Source organism: Anomaloglossus baeobatrachus, assembly GCF_048569485.1.
Source record: "Anomaloglossus baeobatrachus isolate aAnoBae1 chromosome 3 unlocalized genomic scaffold, aAnoBae1.hap1 SUPER_3_unloc_1, whole genome shotgun sequence".
NCBI classification, from domain to species: Eukaryota; Metazoa; Chordata; class Amphibia; order Anura; family Aromobatidae; genus Anomaloglossus; species Anomaloglossus baeobatrachus.
This window is the reverse complement of record NW_027441780.1, coordinates 635,490-660,935: the sequence shown is the minus strand read 5'-3', so window position 1 is coordinate 660,935 and position 25,446 is coordinate 635,490. Positions and strand designations below refer to the sequence as shown.

Here is a 25,446-nt window from a genome sequence, read left to right as displayed (position 1 = left end):
GTGCGACATCACACGGCAGGCGGCCAATAGCAGCGGAGGGGCGGAGCTGAGCGGGACGTAAACATCCCGCCCACCTCCTTCCGCATAGCCGGCGTGAGCTGCTGGAGGCAGGTAAGGTGATGTTCCTCGCTCCTGCGGCTTTACACACAGCGATGTGTGCTGCCGCAGGAGCGAGGAACAACATCGGACCGTCGCAGCAGCTTAATTATGGTTTTTCCCGACCCTGAACCGATGATACGATTACGACGCTTTTGCGCTCGTTAATCGTATCATCCAGGATTTACACACTGCAATGTCGGGAGCGACGCACGGATGTGCGTCACTTTCGACATGACCCCATCGACATTGCACCTGCGATGTCGCAACGTGCAAAGCACCCCTAAGAATCTCTTTGCAAATATCTCTAAAGCAGCAATGCCTATCTTTTTTTACACATTTTTCACATTAGCTATGTATTTATTCCTTTTTTGTAATATTCCTACAGCAGTAATGCAATGCCAAAGTACACTTTTGATGCGTCACAGGAATTAAAGCAATGTGGAAGGAAAAAATAAAAAGATTTAAATTTTTCCCACAAAAGTGTTGCTTTAACCACAAATTTTCATTTTCCCAAGGGTAAGATAAGAAAATTGATCATATAATTCTGTTGTGCAATTTTTCATGTGTACGCCGATAGCCCATATGTGGTGGAAAACTATTGCTTGGGTCCACGGCAGGACTCATAAGAGAAGGAGCACAATTTGACTTTTGGAGAACAAAATTGGCTGAAATAGAGGATGCCATGTCACGTTTGTAAAGCCCTTGATGTGCCTAAACAGTGGAATCACACCCCACAAATTATCTCATATTGAAATCTACACCATTGAAGGAATGTATCTAGGTGTGGAGATCATAGGAGTACTCCTATATAGGGCAAGGGGTCTTTAGCAGACCCCCAGCTATTATGGCGACCCATATGCACCCAACGATAACGTTGCTGGGGGCGTTGGATATGTGGAACGTTATACCCCATAGGCTGCGTGCTGCGAATGCTGCTGTCAAAGATTGAAAGTTAACAGCAGTGGGTGAAGCTTACCTCCACTGAATAATAACTCCGACATCATCTGCTGGCAATAACGGAGACTCAGCTTCTGAGCCCACAAGAAGCAATAGGATCTAATAATATGTTACATATCGAGAAGGGGTTAAAGAAAACCTGGCAGCTACAAAAACACTATTTACCTGCAGATATAGTGGTAATCAGAGTACCTAGCATTTAAATATCCATCTGGTTTATTGAAACAGTGTGTGACGCTAGTCACTGCATGGACAAGCCGTGAGGCAGGCTTATCAAATGTTCTGGGGTCAGATACAAAGAGCGCATGCTGTGAACTAAGGGGAAAGACAAAGGCGTACTAGGTCTGGGGTCATAATATAAGGAGGATAGTGGATCAGGCCAAATGGATGGTCAGAGGAGGTCCAAGGTTTGGCAGCTATAGATCAGAGCACAGATAACCAAGGCCTCGTGTCATGTGGTGTTCAGGCCCACATTCGCGGGGTGCCGCTGCGGCGTATGACTGTTCACAGACAACCTGATCTTAGTTGCTCAGCCTCAGCTGAGTCTTTTCCACTGCTTTCCAGTCCTGCAGGAGTTAATTCCTGTGGAGTGGTGTGGGGCTCCTTGAGACTCAGGGGGCTAATTTCTATTCAGCTGTCTTCTCCCTATTTAAGGTTTGAGAGTCTGTTTGTTGCTGCAGATGATATCTCCAGCTTATGCTTGTGTGATTCCGGTCTGTCTGGCGATCCCATTCTTGGTGACCAGTATACTGCTGTTTGAGTGATGTGGAAGTTTCCCGTTGTACATTTACTTCCTTCCTTATACTTTTCTCCCTCCATTACAGGTACTGTGTCTCCTTTTTGTGTGCAGTGTGTATGAGTTTTGTTTTTTTTTCCTGTGTCTGTGGTATTTGTGGGGTTCGCATCTCCACTCCAGGTGTTAGATCAGGGTATGGACAGGAGTTAGGGTTAAGCTGGCGCTCCAGACCTGGATACCATCAAGCCTACCTCTGGGATAAGGAACAGCACACGGACCCTAGTCTGCGGGCCGTTTTTGGTGTCCCTGCTCCAGCTACCTTTGCACCTCTGTGATACCCTGGGTTTGGGACTGACTACTCAGCTAAGTAACTGATCACTCAAAACAGGGAACCCCTGAAGAAACCAAGCACTTCTCAGTTTCAGATTGAATTGAGCTGTCGCTCAACAAACAGCTCGGCATGGCCCTGATTCCATAGGGAGGCAAAATTGTCACTCACTGCGTTTTAGGGGTGCTTTACACGTTGCGACATCGCCACCGATTTATCGTCACGGTTGTTGTGACGCACATCCGGCAACGGTAGAGACATCGAAATGTGTAAATCCTAGGAGCGACGATGAACGAGCGCAAAACAGTCAAAAATCGCTGATCTGTGTCACGTCGTTCATTTTCATAATGTCACTCCTACTGCAGATACGTTGTTGTTTGTCGTTCCTGCAGCAAGACAGACCGCTGTGTGTGAAGCCGCAGGAACGACAAACATCTCCTTACCTGCGTCCACTGTGACGACATGGACACCCAATGCCTCTCATGGGTTAAAGTTTCTTAAAATTCAGCCAGACACGAAGACAGTTTGTTTATAGATGGGGGATAATCCCTCATTGTTTCTACAAGACTTTTGTTGACTCATGTAATTGTGTTGGCCACTGAAAGCCAGACGTATTGTTTCTCCAGACTCTTCCAGTAATGATTGCATTGTAGTTGTGTATTGCTAATGTGATTACCTTAGTAGCCATTATCTAGTCTGTGACTTGCAGACTTCATGTAGATACCCTCAGTCTTTCTGTGGACATCATTTGGATGAACATTGTCCATGCAGCTTGAGATTCATCCAATGGGAGAGGCGATCTTGTCCAACCAATCGATGAGGACGCAGTGTATCCAAGTGGGAAAGCTGTGGCTATAAGAGGGGGACTTCTTTAAGCCACCAGTAGATGAAGATTGATGAATGCTGATGGACCCAGTCTAAGCTCTCCGGAGCTGGCTAGGGGACCAGGATATCCTGTGGCTTCAATCTAGGGACTCCGGTCCCGGTTGGAGGCCATATCCTCAGTCTAGGGATTTCGACTCCGGCTGCCAGGAGTATATCATCATTCCAGGACTACCTAAGGAGGACACTCAGGTTGGGACAATCCGGTCACCTGGCTACAGACTTTGCAGACCTCACACAGCTTCCTAAATCTGGCGTTATTCCTTTCTCGGTCGGTGCCCGCCAAAAGCGGGGTGCTGCTGGATTGGAGTAAATAGCCCTGGAACCTCTGAGGCATGGACATTCTAAATCCCTGGTGAGCCAGCGGAAGGGTGAGACTCTGTTGCCTGTTACATTTGTGTGTTTTGCTGGTTATGTGCCGTTAATTGTTTGGGGATCCAATAAAGTCTAATTATTGCGGTTCCCTCACCCTGTGTTGTCTGAGTAGTGTTCCGCTCACGGTTAAGGAGGCCAGCGTTCAGTTGGGATGAGCCCTGAGCCACGCTGTCTTTCAAAAGGCGGTGGGTTTTAGCGGACGAGAGCAACCACTGAGCCCAGTGTCTCCACAATTGGTGGCAGCAGTGGGATACTACTCAGCCTGGTTTACCCAGGCGAGCTGCAGCGGACTGGTGTTCGTGGACACCGTCCAGGGCTCAAAAACCAGGGAGGCACATAAGCCTACCCAGCAGGCCATAGGGGAGGCATTCAGGTTTCGGACGCTGCCATGTCCAACCCCACCAGCTCAGCCATGGGACAAGGACAAGAGAGGAGTTACGACCGCTGCAGTAAATGGATGCTACAGGATCTGTGCCAGAGGCGAAAGATTGTCTACTGGAACGCTGAGACTTGGTCGGACTTGATCCAGAAATTAGTCTGTTGGGATGCCCAGAATGATGCAGAGGACGATGAGAATCCCGCCGATATTGACCCAGAGGATTTAAACTATGTGCCACATCATGGATCTAGTGACAATCGGGAATCAACTTTGTCCAAAATGGCCCAAGCCACAGCATTGTTGGATGCATTGGGGCCTAGATCCTCAAGAGAAGAGAGGGCTTATGTTCTGGAATATGTTTATGGGATTCCAGCTGCAGTACTGCTAACACCAGCCGGTCGAGAAGGATGGTCCCGCTACCCAGCAGAATCTGCACCAAAACAAAGGACTACAAACAGGGCCTGTGACTCGCCCAATTTATGGCGCTGTTATACATGTGGGCGCCATGGACATATAGATAAAGATTGTCTCCAAAACCGAGGCCGCATGCTTGGAGCCCATCTGCCAGCTCAGCCGGTCAAGAGCCAGGGACTACGAGACACTGGTTCCTCCATTACCCTGGTAAGCCGAGTTATTGTTTCCCCAGAGAAGGGAATTTTGTTACTTACCGTAAATTCCTTTTCTTCTAGCTCTTATTGGGAGACCCAGACGATTGGGGTATAGCTACTGCCCTCCGGAGGCCACACAAAGCACTACACCAAAAAGTGCACGGCCCCTCCCCTTCTGGCTATACCCCCCCGTGATATCACGGGTTCTCCAGTTTTAGTGCCAAAGCAAGAAGGAGGAAAGCCAATAACTGGTTTAAACAAATTAACTCCGAGTAACATCGGAGAACTGAAAAAACCGTTCAACATGAACAACATGTGTACCCGCAAACCACAAAAAAATCCCGAAGGACAACAGGGCGGGTGCTGGGTCTCCCAATAAGAGCTAGAAGAAAAGGAATTTACGGTAAGTAACAAAATTCCCTTCTTCTTCAGCGCTCTATTGGGAGACCCAGACGATTGGGACGTCCAAAAGCTGTCCCTGGGTGGGTAAAGAAATACCTCATGTTAGAGCTGCAAGACAGCCCTCCCCTATGGGGAAGCCACTGCCGCCTGCAGGGCTCTTCTACCTAGGCTGGCGTCCGCCGAAGCATAGGTATGCACCTGATAATGTTTGGTGAAAAATGTGCAGGGTCGACCAGGTAGCTGCCTGGCACACCTGTTGAGCCGTAGCCTGGTGTCGTAATGCCCAGGACGCACCTACGGCTCTGGTAGAATGGGCCTTCAGCCCTGAAGGAACCGGAAGCCCCGCAGAACGGTAGTCTTCAAGAATTGGTTCTTTGATCCATCGAGCCATGGTGGCTTTAGAAACCTGCAACCCCTTGCGCGTACCAGCGACAAGGGCAAAAAAATGCCTCAGAGCGGCGCATGGGCGCCGTGCGGGAAATGTAGATTCTGAGTGCTCTCACCAGAACTAACAACTGTAAATCCTTTTCATACCGGAGAACCGGATGAGAACAAAAAGGAAGGTAAGGATATATCCTGATTAAGAAGAAACGCGGATACAACCTTAGGGAGAAACTCCTGAATAGGCCGCAGCACCACCTTGTCCTGGTGGAATACTAGGAAGGGAGCCTTGAATGACAGAGCCGCCAGCTCAGACACTCGCCGAAGCGACGTGATCGCAACCAGAAAGGCCACTTTCTGTGACAGGCGCGAAAGGGAAACTTCCCTCAGAGGCTCGAAAGGCGGCTTCTGGAGAGCAACTAGTACCCTGTTCAGATCCCATGGATCTAACGGCCGCTTGTACGGGGGCACAATATGACAAACCCCCTGTAGTAACGTGCGCACCTTAGGAAGACGTGCTAGACGCTTCTGAAAAGAACACGGATAGTGCCGAGACTTGCCCTTAAAGGGAGCCGAGCGACCAACCTCTTTCCCAACCAGATTGCAGGAGGGAAGGCAAAGTAGGCAATGCCGATGGCCAGGGAGACCTCCCTGAGCAGAACACTAAGATAAGAATATCTTCCACGAGTTGTGGTAGATCTTGGCAGACCGCGGCTGGCTAGCCCGTCTCATGGTGGCAATGACGTCGTGCTCACGGTCGACCGACGGTGAGATGCCACAGATCTCGGTACCACGACCTCCCCGGCCATCTGGGGCGACGAGGATGGTGTGGCAGCAATCGGTAGCTGGAACTGTGACCAATCCTGAGCCAAGGCGCCTGTCGCCAGAGCTCTTTGATCGTAAGACCGCGTCATGAAAATCGGGACCTTGTTGTTGCCGAGAAGCCATGACGTCGACGTCCGTCTTCATCCTGCGGCTACAGATTTCTTGAAAACAAACGGGTGCAGAGCCCATTCCCCTGCGTCCACGCCCTGGCGACTGAGGAAGTCTGCTTCCTAGTGTTGTACGCCCGGGATGTGAACAGCTGATATGGTGTATGCTCTGTCTTCTACCCATAGCAGAATCCGCCGGACCTCTTGGGAGGCTTGTCGACTGCGTAGTCCGCCTTGGTGGTTGGTGTATGCCACCGCTGTGGATAGTCCGACTGAATTCGGATCTATTTGCATTCCAGCCACTGCAGGAAGGCTTGCAGTGCAAGATACACTGCCCAGAGCTCCAGACCACTTAGTTGAAGAGTGGACTCCTCTGAAGACGGTCTTTGACCGTCTGGAAAAGTGGCACGTTCCTGTGTAGGGACATCGACTTCCCTCCCATAAGCGAAGAATGTGCTATTGAAGCGGACGCAGATGAAACTGCGTGAAAAAAACTCGCCTCTGGATGAGGCGCCTCCTTGAAGGAGAGACTGCCCCCTCGTCTGTAGTGAACGCTGTTTGTCCAGCGGAAGCTTCACTATCGCTGAGAGAGTGTGAAAACTCTCCAGGAGATGCCAGCGATTGGGTTCAACCTTGAAAAGTTGAAGACCCACCCGAAACTCTGGGAAGGGTCCAGCGCCATGTTCAGGTTGTGTTGGCATGCTTCTAAAGGAGAGTGCCTTGACCAGAAGATTGCCCAAGTAAAGGATCACAGAGTGACCGTGAGAGCGCGGGACTGCTCCCTCTGCTGCCACGAACTTGGTGAACACCCGTGGGGCTGTCGCCAGCCAAAGGGTATGGCTACGAAACGAAATATTCTCGTCTTTAATAACGAATCGTAGCCAACGCCGGTGCCTCGGAGCAATCGGCACGTGTAGATAAGCATCCTGATGTCTATTGATGCTAGGAAAACTCCTTGAGACAGAGAGGCAATGACGGAGCGGAGTGACGCCATCCGGAACCGCCTGGTTTTCACGTGCTTGTTAAGCAGTATAAATTCCAGAACGGGACGGAAGGAGCCGTCCTATTTTGGCACCGCGACCAGGTCGGAGCAAAATGCGTATCTGGTTCCTGAAGAGGAACAGGGATTACCGCTCTTTCCGCCTGCAGAAGAGCCTCGGCTCGGTCGGTGCGGTAGTTTGAAAACAAACTGACTCTCACTCACAGGCCCTTGACCTGCGGTAGGTAAATGCCGCTAAAGCGGGGGAGTCTGCCCCCCCGCGGTTGCGGAGTGAGAGGGCTGAAAATTATGAGGAAAGCGCTTTGGTAGCGGTTCCTCCGGCTGCCTTCCCCGGGCGTGATTGAGCCCGCTAGGAATCTATGCCCTTCTGGGCTTTTTGAGTCGTCTTGGATAGTTGAATGATTTCATTCAACCCTTACCAACAGACTATCACTAGATAAAGGCAACCTGGTTAAGCACTTCGTTGGAAGCAGCCTCTGTTCCACTCTCTCAACTACTAGCCTCTGCGTAAAAACACGGAGTTGGCGGAGGCCACTGACGTCCGGCTCGTAGAGTCTCGGACAGCAATAACAGCATGATTCGCCATGCCGACATTGCGAGTTAAAGACGCTGCTGGGACCGAGAGTACCTGTGACAGCGACCCCCTGCGCAATACTAGCTGAAATAGCTTGGAGTGCCTTCACGGCTGCGACTGCCGGAGCAACCGACTTGCCGATAGCTCCATAGACAGATTGCAACCAGAGGCCAATCTGCCTGTCAATGGCATTTTGAAGTGAAGTCCTATCCACCACTACAACTATAGATCTAGCTGCAAGCATGGAGATTGGGGGATCCACATTTGGATACTGGGTCTAGCGCTTGACCACGTCAGGGGGGAGCGACACGTGTCTCATTAATACGGTCGGAGAAACGCTTATCGTGATAAGCGTGTCGTTTCTGGACTGCGTCTCTGGAGTCAGAGTGCTAAACAAGTACTCAATATACGCTTGAGATACTGAAATAGAGATTTCTCTTGCTGTGAAGCTGACCCCTCCACTGGAGGAGTTGAGGGAGAAATACCCAACCTTTCGTTGATGGACGCAATAAGATTATTCACTATAGCGTCACCATCCGGTGTATCCGGATTGAGAGCGGTCTCAGGATCAGAGTCCTGAACAGCTACGTCTGCCTCATCGTACAGAGAGTACTCCAGCTGGGACCTTGACCAGTGATGGAGTCGAGGGCTAATCCCAGCGAGCCCGCTTAGGCCATCTGGGACTGTCGACCGTGTCGGATGCCTGCTCTCTGGGATGCCTGGAATCACTCTGGCGCCTTGAGATGCTCCAAATCAGGGCGGCCAGGGTCATTGCAACTATATTGCCCACGGTCTGCTTGGGGTGCAAAGTCTGTAAGATGTCAGTCATAGTCACAGACAATATATCAGCGGAAAAAACTGCAACTTCGTCCCTGTCTCTGGACAGAGATCACAGGCGGTTCCTTTGGCCACATATAGCAGAGACCCCGGTTGAGCAATAGCACGCACTGGGGGTCCTGGGACCGTATGACATGCAGTACAAGCAGCATAGAAAGCCCGTGCATTGGCAACTTGTCTTTTTCTGCTGTTGTTGTCTAGCTATCTAAGAGCCTAGCCGAGGATAGCGACCGTACAGTGAATAGTCATACAAGCATGAAGTACAAATAAACACTTCAGTACATGTAGTACATCGCAGCATTGAAAACTTGTGGCTTGGCACATTTTATCTAGGAGCATGAGACAAGGATAGCGACATACAGTGAATGTATAGCATACGGGCATGACAGTAAACACTGCAGCCCATGCAATCCAAGCAGCATTGAAAGCTTGCGCGTTAGCACCCTAGCCTTTCTGCTGCTGTTGTCTATTTATCCAGGAACATTAGCCAAGGATAGCGACATACAGTGAATGTATAGCATACAAGCATGACAGTAAACACTGCAGCCCATGCAAGTCAAGCAGCATTGAAAACTTGTGCCGTAGCACCATTGCTCTACTGCTGCCTTTGTCTGTTTATCTGGGCGCATTAGCCAAGAATAGCGACATACAGTGAATGTATAGCATAACAATAAACCGTGCAGCACATGCAAGCGAAGCAGCATTGAAAGCTTGTGCCTTAGCACAAATTGCTCTACTGCTACTGTTGCCCAATCTGACAGTAAACACTGCAGCACATGCAAACGAAGAAGCATTGAAAGCTTGTGCCTCAGCAGCATTGCTTATTTGCTGCTGTTGCCCAGAATAGCGACAGTACAGTACAGTGCATAGCATATCAGCACACAGTCCAAAAACCCACTTCAGCATTAGTGGTGTCAGTACTGCTTACCGCCCGCACAAGAGCGGGTGCGAGGTCGCCCAAAAACCTGTGACTGGTTCCGTTCTCCCAGAGTGGAAACCATAATGGCTGCCGGCTTCTCTTCCCCGTCCTGTGCAGAGGGGCGGGCCGTGGGCGAGCCCCAGCCAAGAGCGGGAACCCGGCGTCTCACTGTGTTCAGTGAGAGGGGGCTGGAGAATGCAAAGCAGACTCCAGCTCCCTGCGCTGAGCTTCTGTACAGCGTCCCGCCCCTCCTCTGACTGGCAGGGTTGGGGCGGGAACGAAACGAAAACTAGGCCGCAAAGCCGGGGACTCGAGTAATAAGCGCGGCCGTCCTATGTGCACGGCCGACGCCGAAGTCCCCCGGCGCACCACAAGTCCCAGCCGCGCCGCAATGTAAAAAAAAACAACCAGCAGCGGCCGGCGCGGCCGTTTTCAATACATAAATTCACTCAGCAAAGCTGCAGTGAATAATAGCACCAGCGCTCCGCGCTGTTGTCCCCGGCGCACTAACACTCCCAGCAATGCTGGTGTGTGTGGGCGCGATGTGCATGGGGACACAGAGTACCTTAATGTAGCAGGGCCTGTCCCTGACGATACTCAGCTCCATATCCAGCAGGTTCTTTTGGGTCTGTGGATGGAGCTCGGTCTCTGTGCCTGGAGACCGGTAAGATCCCACTTCACCCAGAGCCCCTCATGGGGATGGGGAAGGAAAACAGCATGTGGGCTCCGGCCTCTGTACTAGCAATAAGTACCTCAACCTTACAACACCATCCACGGGTGAGAAGGGAGCATGCTGGGGGCCCTATATGGGCCCTCTTTTCTTCCATCCGACATAGTCAGCAGCTACTGCTGACTAAAATCTGTGGAGCTATGCATGGATGTCTGACCTCCTTCGCACACAAAGCTAAAACTGGAGAACCCGTGATATCACGGGGGGGTATAGCCAGAAGGGGAGGGGCCGTGCACTTTTTGGTGTAGTGCTTTGTGTGGCCTCCGGAGGGCAGTAGCTATACCCCAATCGTCTGGGTCTCCCAATAGAGCGCTGAAGAAAGACCCTGTACCAGATTCCCAATTATCCATCTCCCTGGCTGAGGGCCAGCGCTCAGACATCCCTCTGGCATTTGTGCAGTTGGACCTAAGGACCGACCAGGGAGAGGTCGATGTGGAGCTTGTGGACAGCCTCCCCACACCTGGTATTTTGGGGACCAACCAGGAAGTGATCGATGTGGGGATTGTGAACAGCCTCCCCATACCTGTCATTGTGGAGACTAACCAGAGCAAGGCTGATGTGGAGCTTATGGACACCGTCCCCACACCAGTTACTTTGGGGTCTGACCAGGAAGAGGTCCATATGAAGTTTATGGACAGCCTCCCCACACCTGTTGTTTCGGGGACTAACCAGGAGGAAGTTGAAGTGGGGTTCATAGATGACCCCACCAAGCCATTTGTTTTGGATAGCACTCAGAGGGAAGTGAAAGTGGGGCTTGTGGATTACCTGCTCACACCAGTCATTTTGGAGAATGACCTAGGACAAGGACTATCCAGTTACTTGAAGCAGCCATCACCCACTTCCAAGCCAAGCAGGACCCTGATGTGGATCTATCTAACATCTTTTCCAAGGATAATTCACATTCCCAGTCTCCAGCATCCACTTCTGAGCCAAGAACCGTGAGTAAGCCTAACCACACTGTGGCTATTGACTGGGGAAAGATTGATAGTAAGAAATGTATGCAGGCCCAACTCATGGACCCCACCTTAGTGCTTGTCCACAATATGGCTGCTCAACTTGGGGGAGGTAATCAGGGGGAGGTGTATAGATGCAAGCCTCTGATGCTGACCTCACCATTAAAAAGGACAATGCCGTCAAGAGGAGAAGGATGATCGGAAGCCTATCATGTCTGGCTAATATTAAGAAGGGGGAGGAATGTGACGACATGGACACCCAATGCCTCTCATGGGTTAAAGTTTCTTAAAATTCAGCCAGACACGAAGACAGTTTGTTTATAGATGGGGGATAATCACTCATTGTTTCTACAAGACTTTTGTTGACTCATGTAATTGTGTTGGCCACTGAAAGCCAGACGTATTGTTTCTCCAGACTCTTCCAGTAATGATTGTATTGTAGTTGAGTATTGCTAATGTGATTACCTTAGTAGCCATTATCTAGTCTGTGACTTGCAGACTTCATGTAGATACCCTCAGTCTTTCTGTGGACATCATTTGGATGAACATTGTCCATGCAGCTTGAGATTCAACCAATGGGAGAGGCGATCTTGTCCAACCAATCGATGAGGACGCAGTGTATCCAAGTGGGAAAGCTGTGGCTATAAGAGAGGGACTTCTTTAAGCCACCAGTAGATGAAGATTGATGAATGCTGATGGACCCAGTCTAAGCTCTCCGGAGCTGGCTAGGGGACCAGGATATCCTGTGGCTTCAATCTAGGGACTCCGGTCCCGGTTGGAGGCCATATCCTCAGTCTAGGGATTTCGACTCCGGCTGCCAGGAGTATATCATCATACCAGGACTACCTAAGGAGGACACTCAGGTTGGGACAATCCGGTACCGTCAATGCGGAAGGAAGAAGTTGGGCGGGATGTTACGACCCGCTCATCTCCGCCCCTCCACTTCTATTGGCCGGCCTCTTAGTGATGTCACGGTGACACCGAACGTACCTCCCCAATGAAGCCTCGAGGGATTGTTCGGCGGTGACCGCGACGTCGCCGACAAGGTATGTGCGTGTGACGCTGCCGCAGCGATAATCCTCGCTACAGCAGCAATCAACACATATCGAATGTGCGACAGGGGCGGGTACTATCGTGCTCGTATGATGCAACGGATCAGTCTCAGAGTGTGTAAAATCCGGTAAAAGAACAGATCCGTTTTTTTTTTTTTAATAGAGAAAGAGAAAGAGAGAGAAAGAGACCCCATCATCCCCGCACAAACACGGGCACTACCGCCCCCATCATCCCCGCACACGCAGGCACTACCGCACGCATCATCACCGCACACGCAGGTACTACCGCACGCATCATCACCGCACACGCAGGTACTACCGTGCGCATCATCAACGCACACGCAGGCACTACCGCGCGCATCATCACCGCACACGCAGGTACTACCGCGCGCATCATCACCGCACACGCAGGCACTACCGCGCGCATCATCACCGCACACGCAGGCACTACCGCACGCATCATCACCGCACACGCCGGCACTACCACATGCATCATCACCGCACACACCCCGGCACTACCTCAGCGACGTCACCGCTGACAGCGCGATTCACTTCAGTTGCTGCGTGGAGCTGATGGAGAGCGCGGTGTTCTACTACCTCTCCTGTCAGCTTCATGTAGCAGAGCTGGATGCGTCGTGGGAACTCTGTGGATTACGTCGGACCTGCAGGGGTATTTGGGGATTTTAAAAAAAGGTGAAAGAGGGTGTATTTTTGTCTTTTATTCCAAATAAAGTATTTTTTTTGGGTGTATGTGTTTATTTACTTTCACTTACAGGTTAATCATTGGAGGCGTCTCATAGACGCCTGCCATGATTAACCCCTTATTACCCCGATTTCCACCGCACAGGGCAATTCGGGATGAGCCGGGTATAGTCCTGGGACTGTCGCATCTAATGAATGCGGCAATTCCGGGCGGCTGCTGGCTGATATTTTTATCTTTATATTTTTATTTTTCCCACACTGCATCGGTGACTGTATACGAGAGGCAGCAGGAAAATGTAACTTTATTTTCTCCTTGCAGCTGGGAATGTGACTGTTCTCTTTGTTATTTAATGGTGACTTCACCGAGGAGGGTTACCTGTGGAAAGGTCTCTACTCCGTTCATCACCCCGCACGTCCATTTCTCCTTTTTCCATTGTGTCTGCAGCGTTCTGCATATCTTTTCCCTGAATTTCAAAGCTGTAAAATAAATAATGTAAAAGTCACGGACAGAAGGAAAAGTCATGTGGAAGGTTCTAGATGGACGCTTCTGCTACCAGAGCCGTGTGGCCCCTGAGACCAATCCATGCATGGCCGCTACGCCTCCTATATCGCCCGTGCTGCCCCAGAGTCAGTGCAGCAGGGGTAGAAGCAGACGTGGCAGGATCCACTTAGTGTGGTACATTATGACATTGGGATTTCCTTCATTGCTTTGTCTTCACAATTGACATGGGCTTTCTGGGCACCCCCGCTGCAAATTGCAGTCCGCAGCCACCCCAGAAAATGGTGCTTTCACAGAAGCCCCATCTTCTGGCGCTGTATCCAACTATTCTATCTGCTCTGATGCCGGGTGGCTCACTGGGTAATAATGGGGTTAGGGCTAGGTGTGTATTATCAGCTAGCCCTAAGCCCGAAATTCATGGTGTCACGCCAATATTAGACATGGCCACCATGAATTTCTAGTAAAGATAAAAAAAAACAAAAAAACACAAAAATATTTTTATTAAAAATAAAACAACACAATTAGTGACTCCATCTTTATTGAAATAAAGAACCCCTCTCTGCAGTAATCCTGGGTCAAGGGTCCCGCGCCGTCCAATCCGGATCCAATATCATCTGAAAAAAAAAACAAAAAACCTACACACTTCAGTGCAGCGTCGGACTGGCTACCGGAGGAAACTCCAGTAATGCCAGGCCTGCATTCAGGACACACAGACACACACAGCACAGACACACACAGCACAGACACACACAGCACAGACACACACAGCACAGACACACACAGCACAGACACACACAGCACAGACACACACAGCACAGACACACACAGCACAGACACACACAGCACAGACACACACACACACAGCACAGACACACACACACACAGCACAGACACACACACACACAGCACAGACACACACACACACAGCACAGACACACACACACACAGCACAGACACACACACACACAGCACAGACACACACACACACAGCACAGACACACACACACACAGCACAGACACACGCACAGCACAGACACACGCACACAGCACAGACACACGCACACAGCACAGACACACACACAGCACAGACACACACACACAGCACAGACACACACACACAGCACAGACACACACACACAGCACAGACACACACACACACACACACACAGCACAGACACACACACGCACAGACACACACACACACAGCACAGACACAGCACAGACACACACACACACACACAGCACAGACACACACACACACAGCACAGACACACACACACACAGCACAGACACACACACACACAGCACAGACACACACACACACAGCACAGACACACACACACACAGCACAGACACACACACACAGCACAGACACACACACACACAGCACAGACACACACACACAGCACAGACACACACACACACAGCACAGACACACACACAGCACAGACACACGCACAGCACAGACACACGCACACAGCACAGACACACACACAGCACAGACACACACACACAGCACAGACACACACACGCATAGCACAGACACACACACGCACAGACACACACACACAGCACAGACACACACACGCACAGACACACACACACACAGCACAGACACAGCACAGACACACACACACACACACAGCACACACACACACAGCACAGACACACATACACACACACACACACAGCACACACACACACACAGCACAGACACACACAGCACAGACACACACAGCACAGACACACAGCACAGACACACACACACACAGCACAGACACACACACAGCACAGACACACACACAGCACAGACACACACACAGCACAGACACACACACAGCACAGACACACACACAGCACAGACACACACACACAGCACAGACACACACACACAGCACAGACACACACACAGCACAGACACACCACACACAGCACAGACACACCACACACAGCACAGACACACCACACAGCACAGACACACACACAGCACAGACACACACACAGCACAGACACACCACACACACACAGCACAGACACACCACACAGCACAGACACACACACAGCACAGACACACCACACACACACACCACAGACACAGCACAGACACACACACAGCACAGACACACACACAGCACAGACACACAACACACACACACAGCACAGACACACAACACACACACACAGCACAGACACACAACACACACACACACAGCACAGACACAAACAACACACACACACAGCACAGACACAAACACACACACAGCACAGACACAAACACACACACAGCACAGACACAGACACAAACAACACACACACAGCACAGACACAGACACAAACAACACACACACAGCACAGACACAGACACAAACAACACACACACCACAGACACACACACACACCACAGACACACACACACACCACAGACACACACACACACCACAGACACACACACACACCACAGACACACACACACACCACAGACACACACACACCACAGACACACACACACACCACAGACACACACACACACCACAGACACACACACACACACACACCACAGACACACACACACCACAGACACACACACACAGCACAGACACACACACACAGCACAGACACACACACAACACACACACACACACACAGCACAGACACAGCACAGACACACAGCACAGACACACAGCACAGACACACCAGACACACACACAGCACAGACACACACAGCACAGACACACACAGCACAGACACACACAGCACAGACACACACAGCACAGACACACACAGCACAGACACACACAGCACAGACACACACAGCACAGACACACACAGCACAGACACACACAGCACAGACACACACAGCACAGACACACACAGCACAGACACACACAGCACAGACACACACAGCACAGACACACACAGCACAGACACACACAGCACAGCACAGACACACCAGACACACACAGCACAGACACACACAGCACAGACACACACAGCACAGCACAGACACACCAGACACACACAGCACAGACACACACACACAGCACAGACACACACACAGCACAGACACACACACAGCACAGACACACACACAGCACAGACACACACACAGCACAGACACACACACAGCACAGACACACACACAGCACAGACACACACACAGCACAGACACACACACAGCACAGACACACACACAGCACAGACACACACACAGCACAGACACACACACAGCACAGACACACACACAGCACAGACACACACAGCACAGACACACACAGCACAGACACACACACAGCACAGACACACACACAGCACAGACACACACACAGCACAGACACACACAGCACAGACACACACAGCACAGACACACACAGCACAGACACACACAGCACAGACACACACAGCACAGACACACACAGCACAGACACACACAGCACAGACACACACAGCACAGACACACACAGCACAGACACACACATCACAGACACACACAGCACAGACACACACAGCACAGACACACACAGCACAGACACACACAGCACAGACACACACAGCACAGACACACACAGCACAGACACACACAGCACAGACACACACAGCACAGACACACAGACACACACACACACACACATAGCACAGAGACACACACACACACACACAGCACAGACACACACACACACACACACACACAGCACAGACACACACACACACAGCACAGACACAGCACAGACACAGCACAGACACACACAGCACAGACACACACAGCACAGCACAGACACACAGCACAGACACACAGCACAGACACACAGCACAGACACACAGCACAGCACAGACACACAGCACAGCACAGACACACAGCACAGCACAGACGCACAGCACAGCACAGACGCACAGCACAGACGCACAGCACAGACGCACAGCACAGACGCACAGCACAGACGCACAGCACAGACGCACAGCACAGACACACAGCACAGACACACAGCACAGCACAGACACACAGCACAGCACAGACACACAGCACAGCACAGACACACACAGCACAGACACACACAGCACAGACACACAGCACAGCACAGACACACAGCACAGCACAGACACACAGCACAGCACAGACACACACAGCACAGACACACACAGCACAGCACAGACACACACAGCACAGCCACACAGCACAGCCACACAGCACAGCCACACAGCACAGCCACACAGCACAGCCACACAGCACAGCCACACAGCACAGCACAGCCACACAGCACAGACACACAGCACAGACACACAGCACAGACACACAGCACAGACACAAATAGCACAGCACAGACACAAATAGCACAGCACAGACACAAATAGCACAGCACAGACACAAATAGCACAGACACACACAAATAGCACAGACACACACAAATAGCACAGACACACACAAATAGCACAGACACACACAAATAGCACAGACACACACAAATAGCACAGACACACACAAATAGCACAGACACACACAAATAGCACAGACACACACAAATAGCACAGACACACACAAATAGCACAGAGACACACAAATAGCACAGAGACACACAAATAGCACAGAGACACACAAATAGCACAGAGACACACAAATAGCACAGAGACACACAAATAGCACAGAGACACACAAATAGCACAGAGACACACAAATAGCACAGAGACACACAAATAGCACAGACACACACAAATAGCACAGACACACACAAATAGCACAGACACACACAAATAGCACAGACACACACAAATAGCACAGACACACACAAATAGCACAGACACACACAAATAGCACAGACACACACAAATAGCACAGACACACACAAATAGCACAGACACACACAAATAGCACAGACACACACAAATAGCACAGACACACACAAATAGCACAGACACAGCTGTGAGCGCTTTCCTGCGGTGACCTGGCATTCAGAAGGTGAGCCCTGGTCAACGCAGGGGCACACACAACATTGTGAACTCACCTCACCTGAGCCCCGGTGTCCTAGGCGGCTGCTGTGCTGGTAGCGTAGCTGCAGCTAATCGCGTCCTCCTGTCAGCTGATCTCCAGTCCTGTTGTGACCGCGCGCGCACCCGCGGTCACAACGGGATCTGAAGAAGGGCACATGTGCCGCCCTCTCGTGCACACGGCTGCACGGTACTGCGGGCTTCAGAAACATGGCGCTGGAGATAAGTGCTACACGCAGGCGCCAACTCCGATGTCATGTTACTGAAGAAGGAAATTTAAATACAGCCAGAGAGAGGGAGGAACAGGCGGCGGCGGGGATACTAGTGCATAACACACCCGGACATTACCAGCGAGGTCCACACGTCAATCAAAAAGTGCACGAATTTTCAAACTTTATAAAGTTGGATTTCACCGCCTAAACACCCGAGCTGCACCCTGATGGTATGACAACACACTGCCTGATAGTGCCAGTACTGTACTGGCTACACCTTATAGACGAAAAACCTGATGTTTGGTTCCCTTTAAGGGGACCAACAGTGGCGTACATAGAAATCATGGGACCCCATATCGGAAGTTCTAATTGGTACCCCCTCCCCCCAAAAAATAAAAATGTAATTAATATTCAACTGGGTCATATAAGAACCTCTCAACTTTACAGCCCTTACAAAGTAATTTTCCTCCTAAAGCCCAAAGATTTCCCTTTCACTGCCCCATAATGTATAATACAAGCACTGTATGATACCTCCACAGTGACGTCCTCCACACCAGGGCTGAGGAGTCTGTAAGAAAAACGAGAAGTTTCCATCCAGACACATCTGAAGGTCTTTTCCTTCTGCTCTCTATAGACATACAGTGCTGGCCAAAAGTATTGGCACCCCTGCAATTCTGTCAGATAATACTCAGTTTCTTCCGGAAAATGATTGCAATCACAAATTCTTTGGTATTATTATCTTCATTTAATTTGTCTTCAATGAAAAAAAAGAAAAAAATTTGCCATAAAGCCAAATTGGATATAATTCCACACCAAACATAAAAAGGGGTAGACAAAAGTATTGGCACTGTTTGAACAATCATGTGATGCTTCTCTAATTTGTGCAATTAACAGCACCTGTAACTTACCTGTGGCACCTAACAGGTGCTGGCAATAACTATATCACACTTGCAGCCAGTTGACATGGATTAAAGTTGACTCAACCTCTGTCCTGTGTCCTTGTGTGTACCACATTGAGCATGGAGAAAAGAAAGAAGACCAAAGAACTGTCTGAGGACTTGAGACTCCAAATTGTGAGGAAGCATGAGCAATCTGAAGGCTACAAGTCCATCTCCAAAGACCTGAAAGTTCCTGTGTCTACGGTGCGCAGTGTCATCAAGAAGTGTAAAGCCCATGGCACTGTGGCTAACCTCCCTAGATGTGGAAGGAAAAGAAAAATTGATGAGAGATTTCAACGCAAGATTGTCCGGATGGTGGATAAAGAACCTCGACTAACATCCAAACAAGTTCAAGCTGCCCTGCAATCCGAGGGTGCAACAGTGTCAACTTGTACTATCCGTCGGCATCTGAATGAAAAGGGACTGTATGGTAGGATACCCAGGAAGACCCCACTTCTTACCCCGAGACATAAAAAAGCCAGGCTGGAGTTTGCCAAAACTTACCTGAGAAAGCCTAAAGCGTTTTGGAAGAATGTTCTCTGGTCAGATGAGACAAAAGTAGAGCTTTTTGGGAAAAGCAATCAACAAAGTTCACAGGAAAAAAAAGAGGCATTCAAAGAAAAGAACAGTCAAACATGGAGGAGGTTCCCGGATGTTTTGGGGTTGCTTTGCTGCCTCTGGCACTGGACTGCTTGACTGTGTGCATGGCATTATGAAGTCTGAAGACTACCAACAAATTTTGCAGCATAATGTAGGGCCCAGTGTGAGAAAGCTGGGGGTCTCCCTCAGAGGTCATGGGTCTTCCAGCAGGACAATAACCCAAAACACTTCAAAAAGCACTAGAAAACGGTGGGAAAGAAAGCACTGGAGACTACTAAAGTGGCCAGCAATGAGTCCAGACCTGAATCCCATAGAACACCTGTGGAGAGATCTCAAAATGGCAGTTTGGAGAAGGCCCCTTCACATCTCAGGGACCTGGAGCAGTTTCCAAAGAAAAATGGTCTAAAACTCCAGCAGAGCATTGTAAGAAACTCATTGATGGTTACCGGAAGCGGTTGTTCGCAGTTATTTTGGCTAAAGGTTGTGCAACCAAGTATTAGGCTAAGGGTGCCAGTACCAGTACTTTTGTCTGGCCCATTTTTGGAGTTTTGTGTGAAATGATCAATGATTTGATTTTTGTTTCATTCTCTTTTGTGTTTTTTCATTGCAAGCAAAAAAATGAAGATAATACCAAAGAATTTGTGATTGCAATCATTATCAAGAAGAAACTGAGTGTTCTCTGACAGAATTGCAGGGGTGCCAATACTTTTGGCCAGCACTGTATCTGCAGGTTTTTCCCTCCGCTCTCTATAGACACATCTGCAGGTTTTTCCCTCCGATCTCTATAGGCTAGGTTCACACTTCCGTTAAATTGTATCAGTCACAATCCGCTGCTCTGGTAAACAACGGAATCCGTTTAGCGGATTCCGTTGTTCCCATAGACTTGTATGAGCGGCGGATTGTGACTGATGATGCTGCGTTGCACCCTCCGCCCGACTGAGCAGTCGTGGAACGACTGACCACCGGGCGGGAGGAACGCAGCATGTCACTTTTTTGAGCAGCGCAATCCATAGAATTTCGCTGGGCATGCTCCCTGGCTCCCTGCACACGTAACCAGGATACACATCGGGTTACTAAGCAATCCGCTTTGGTTAGTTACCCGATATTTACACTGGTTACAGCGGTGTACGCTGGTAACCAGTGTAAATATCGGGTAACCAAGCAAAGTGCTTTGCTTTTAGTAAGGCTGCTTTCACACTGTTTTTTTAACATCCGTCATGAACGTTTTTTTGCTGCAAAAGCGGATTCTGTTTTTGCAAAGAAAAACGCATGCAAACGCATGTGTTATTTTGCAGGATCCTGTCACTTTAAGTTTATGGGCGGGCATTGGAGTCATGTGATTGGGAATGAGGGGAACTGAAAGTAAAACACTAGGAGCCGACATCTGACAGCTGCGGAGGTTCGTAACCAAGGTAAACATCGGGTAACTCGCTTGGATACCCGATGTTTATCTTGGTTACGAGTGTCTGCAGCTGCTAGGAGCCGGCTCCCTGCACAGTAACCAACGTAAACATCGGGTAACGAAGTCCGCGGTTACCCGATATTTACGTTCGTTACAGCTTCCTCCGCTCTCAAGCAGGGGAGAGAGGAGATAGAGGGAGGGAGAGACACTGATCACGCGAGGCTGGTTTCTGTGCATGCTCAGTAGAGCAAGCAGGATCCTGTCTATCAGCACGCCAGCGTTCACCTGCGTTTGTGTGCTGTTTAGTCAGGATCCAGCAATTTGCAGTATTTGGACGCAGCTCAAAAACGCTACAAGTAGCGTTTTTGAAAAATGTTAAAAAACTGCAAGTTGCTGGATCCTCACTATAACGCACGCAAACGCAGGTGAACGCATGTTAACGCGAGTCGATTGCAAATGCATTGAGATGAAAACGCATTTGCACTGGATCCGTTTTTGCGTTAAAAAAAACGTTCATGACGGATGTTAAAAAAAACGTAGTGTGAAAGCAGCCTTACCCGATATTTACCCTGGATACATGTGCAGGGAGCCCGACAATTCCCCGCTTGGCTCCGCCTCCTCCCGCACTCCGCATGTATACACACACTCACCTGTCCCCAGCCCTGCAGTTCCCGTGGCACTGCCGTCCTCAGCGCCACTGCCCCGCTCGGCTCCACCCACCCCGAACTCCGCCCCCCCCGCACACAACGGAGTCCGACAATGAATTCTGTTCATTGTCATCCGTTGTAAAACACATCAGTCACATGCATTAAGCAACGCATGTGACTGATGCAAAACAACGGAAATGTGAACCTAGCCATACAGACACATCTGCAGGTTTTTCCCTCCGCTCTCTATAGACACATCTGCAGGTTTTTCTCACTATCTGACATCAAATCAGAATAAAGTGAAGAAATAAATCCGGCACTGAAAATATCAAAATATTTTCAAAATATTTTTTTATTTTTTAAATCCAGTGAATAAAGACCACAATGTGTGTCACTCAGTGACGTTTCGGTCCTTCCTTGGACCTTTATCAAACTCACACTATAAAGATACATAAGAAAAATACAAAGTGAATATTATGGGATATTGCAGCCGCTGGGGACGAGGCCATGATCCAATTGTGCCCATTTTCTGTTATATAGATAAATCTTTTCTATGGATCTTTCCACAAGTAATATGTATGATGTTTGCACTAATATTCATGCACCTTTCAGAGAATATTCACTTTGTATTTTTCTTATGGATCTTTATAGTGTGAGTTTGATAAAGGTCCAAGGAAGGACCGAAACGTCACTGATTGACTCACATTGTGGTCTTTATTCACTGGATTTAAAAACCCTTGATGTGCCACCCATCCATTCATCCTACAGGCCCACCTCGGATGTGCCACCATTCACCAATCCATCTAACTATCCTTCCTACAGCACCCCTCCAGCTTGCAGTCTCTCCCCCCTGCGAGACCCGCCAGCCCCCCCAGACGTGCAGTCTCTCCCCCCGCCAGCCCCCCCAGACGTGCAGTCTCTCCCCCCGCCAGCCCCCCCAGACGTGCAGTCTCTCCCCCCGCCAGCCCCCCCAGACGTGCAGTCTCTCCCCCCGCCAGCCCCCCCAGACGTGCAGTCTCTCCCCCCGCCAGCCCCCCCAGACGTGCAGTCTCTCCCCCCGCCAGCCCCCCCAGACGTGCAGTCTCTCCCCCCGCCAGCCCCCCCAGACGTGCAGTCTCTCCCCCCGCCAGCCCCCCCAGACGTGCAGTCTCTCCCCCCGCCAGCCCCCCCAGACATGCAGTCTCTCCCCTCGCCAGCCCCCCCAGACGTGCAGTCTCTCCCCCCGCCAGCCCCCCCAATGTACAGCCTCTTTCACTGCTAGCCCCCTCCATCGTGCAGCAGCGCCCAGTGTAAGCCTCCCAATATGCAGCCTCGCCCCCTGCCCTGTGTAGCCCCCCATATCCCCCTTCCTTATGGAAGCCTCCACAGCCCTGTGCTGCAGCTTCAGCCCCTTCCCTGTGATATATACACGAGCTGCAGCCCCCAGTAGTGACAGGAGACACTTTTATTTCTTACCCCAAAATCCAGTGTGACCTCAGCTCTATAACTAATGAGGAAAAGCTGAATCTTCCCCACCTCAGGGTCAGGATCCGTCCGCTCTGCACAGGACCGAGCACTGCTGCTTCCGGTCACAGATCTGCACAGCACGAGGAGGCTCCGCCTTTTCCGGTGACGTCATTGTCTCAAAAAAGCAACTCCATTCTAGACGCTACTTTCTGGCCACTGGGATGGTAGATGCTAGAATGTACGGGCTCCTTTCCGGTATGACGTCACTTCTGACACGTGTTAGGGGCGTGGTCTGATTTCACAAGGCCTGAGGCGACGGTTACGTCTAGTTCAGAGTTGATGTTTTGTGCTCCTCTGATCTGGCTGCTTCAGCAGTGAGCTGGCTATATGTATGCTTATATGTATGGTTATATGTATGGATATATGTATGCTTATATGTATGGTTATATGTATGGATATATGTATGGATATATGTATGGATATATGTATGGATATATGTATGGTTATATGTATGGCTATATGTATGCTTATATGTATGGATATATGTATGGATATATGTATGGTTATATGTATGCTTATATGTATGGATATATGTATGGATATATGTATGGATATATGTATGCTTATATGTATGGTTATATCGGAGTTGATTTTTTGTGGCCTCATTTTATCCACTCTGATCTAGTCGGTCACTACTGAAGTGTCTAATCAGAGTGGGTTTTTTGTGGCCTCACTTTCTCCACTCTGATCTAGTCGGTCACTACTGAAGTGTCTAATCAGAGTGGGGTTTTTGTGGCCTCACTTTCTCCACTCTGATCTAGTCGGTCACTACTGAAGTGTCTAATCAGAGTGGGTTTTTTGTGGCCTCATTTTATCCACTCTGATCTAGTCGGTCACTACTGAAGTGTCTAATCAGAGTGGGTTTTTTGTGGTCCTCACTTTCTCCACTCTGATCTAGTCGGTCACTACTGAAGTGTCTAATCAGAGTGGGTTTTTTGTGGCCTCATTTTATCCACTCTGATCTAGTCGGTCACTACTGAAGTGTCTAATCAGAGTGGATTTTTTGTGGCCTCATTTTATCCACTCTGATCTAGTCGGTCACTACTAAAGTGTCTAATCAGAGTGGGTTTTTTGTGGCCTCACTTTCTCCACTCTGATCTAGTCGGTCACTACTGAAGTGTCTAATCAGAGTGGGGTTTTTGTGGCCTCACTTTCTCCACTCTGATCTAGTCGGTCACTACTGAAGTGTCTAATCAGAGTGGGGTTTTTGTGGCCTCATTTTCTCCACTCTGATCTAGTCGGTCACTACTGAAGTGTCTAATCAGAGTGGGTTTTTTGTGGTCCTCACTTTCTCCACTCTGATCTAGTCGGTCACTACTGAAGTGTCTAATCAGAGTGGGGTTTTTTGTGGTCATTTTCTCCACTCTGATCTAGTCAGTCACTACTGAAGTGTCTAATCAGAGTGGGTTTTTTGTGGCCTCATTTTATCCACTCTGATCTAGTCGGTCACTACTGAAGTGTCTAATCAGAGTGGGTTTTTTGTGGCCTCACTTTCTCCACTCTGATCTAGTCGGTCACTACTGAAGTGTCTAATCAGAGTGGGGTTTTTGTGGCCTCATTTTCTCCACTCTGATCTAGTCGGTCACTACTGAAGTGTCTAATCAGAGTGGGTTTTTTGTGGTCATTTTCTCCGCTCTGCTATAGACGGTTCAGTGTTGAGGTGACTGATCAGAGTTGATTTCTTGAGGCCTCGCTGTAGCATACCTCCCAACCGTCCTGGATACAGCGGGACTGTACCGGATTTCAGCGGGTGTCCCGGTGTCACGATCGGGAGGCTTTTATCCCGTGGCTCCGCCCACCCGCGCTCTCCCCGTCTGAC

The 25,446-nt window shown here is 49.9% G+C and overlaps 2 protein-coding genes across 2 annotated transcripts in view; one reads left to right on the top strand and one right to left on the bottom strand.

Moving 5' to 3' along the window:
* The window catches only part of LOC142258700 (uncharacterized), a 28,725-nt gene extending 5,044 nt beyond the window's left edge, over positions 1-23,681 (bottom strand). Inside the window, 2 exon segments of the mRNA XM_075331321.1 lie at positions 13,223-13,323; positions 23,577-23,681. Coding sequence (XP_075187436.1) covers positions 13,223-13,301 — 79 coding nt within the window. The 5' untranslated portion in view covers positions 13,302-13,323; positions 23,577-23,681.
* Positions 1-25,446, top strand: part of LOC142258701 (uncharacterized) — a 279,057-nt gene that overhangs the window by 172,955 nt on the left and 80,656 nt on the right. The window lies entirely within an intron of this gene.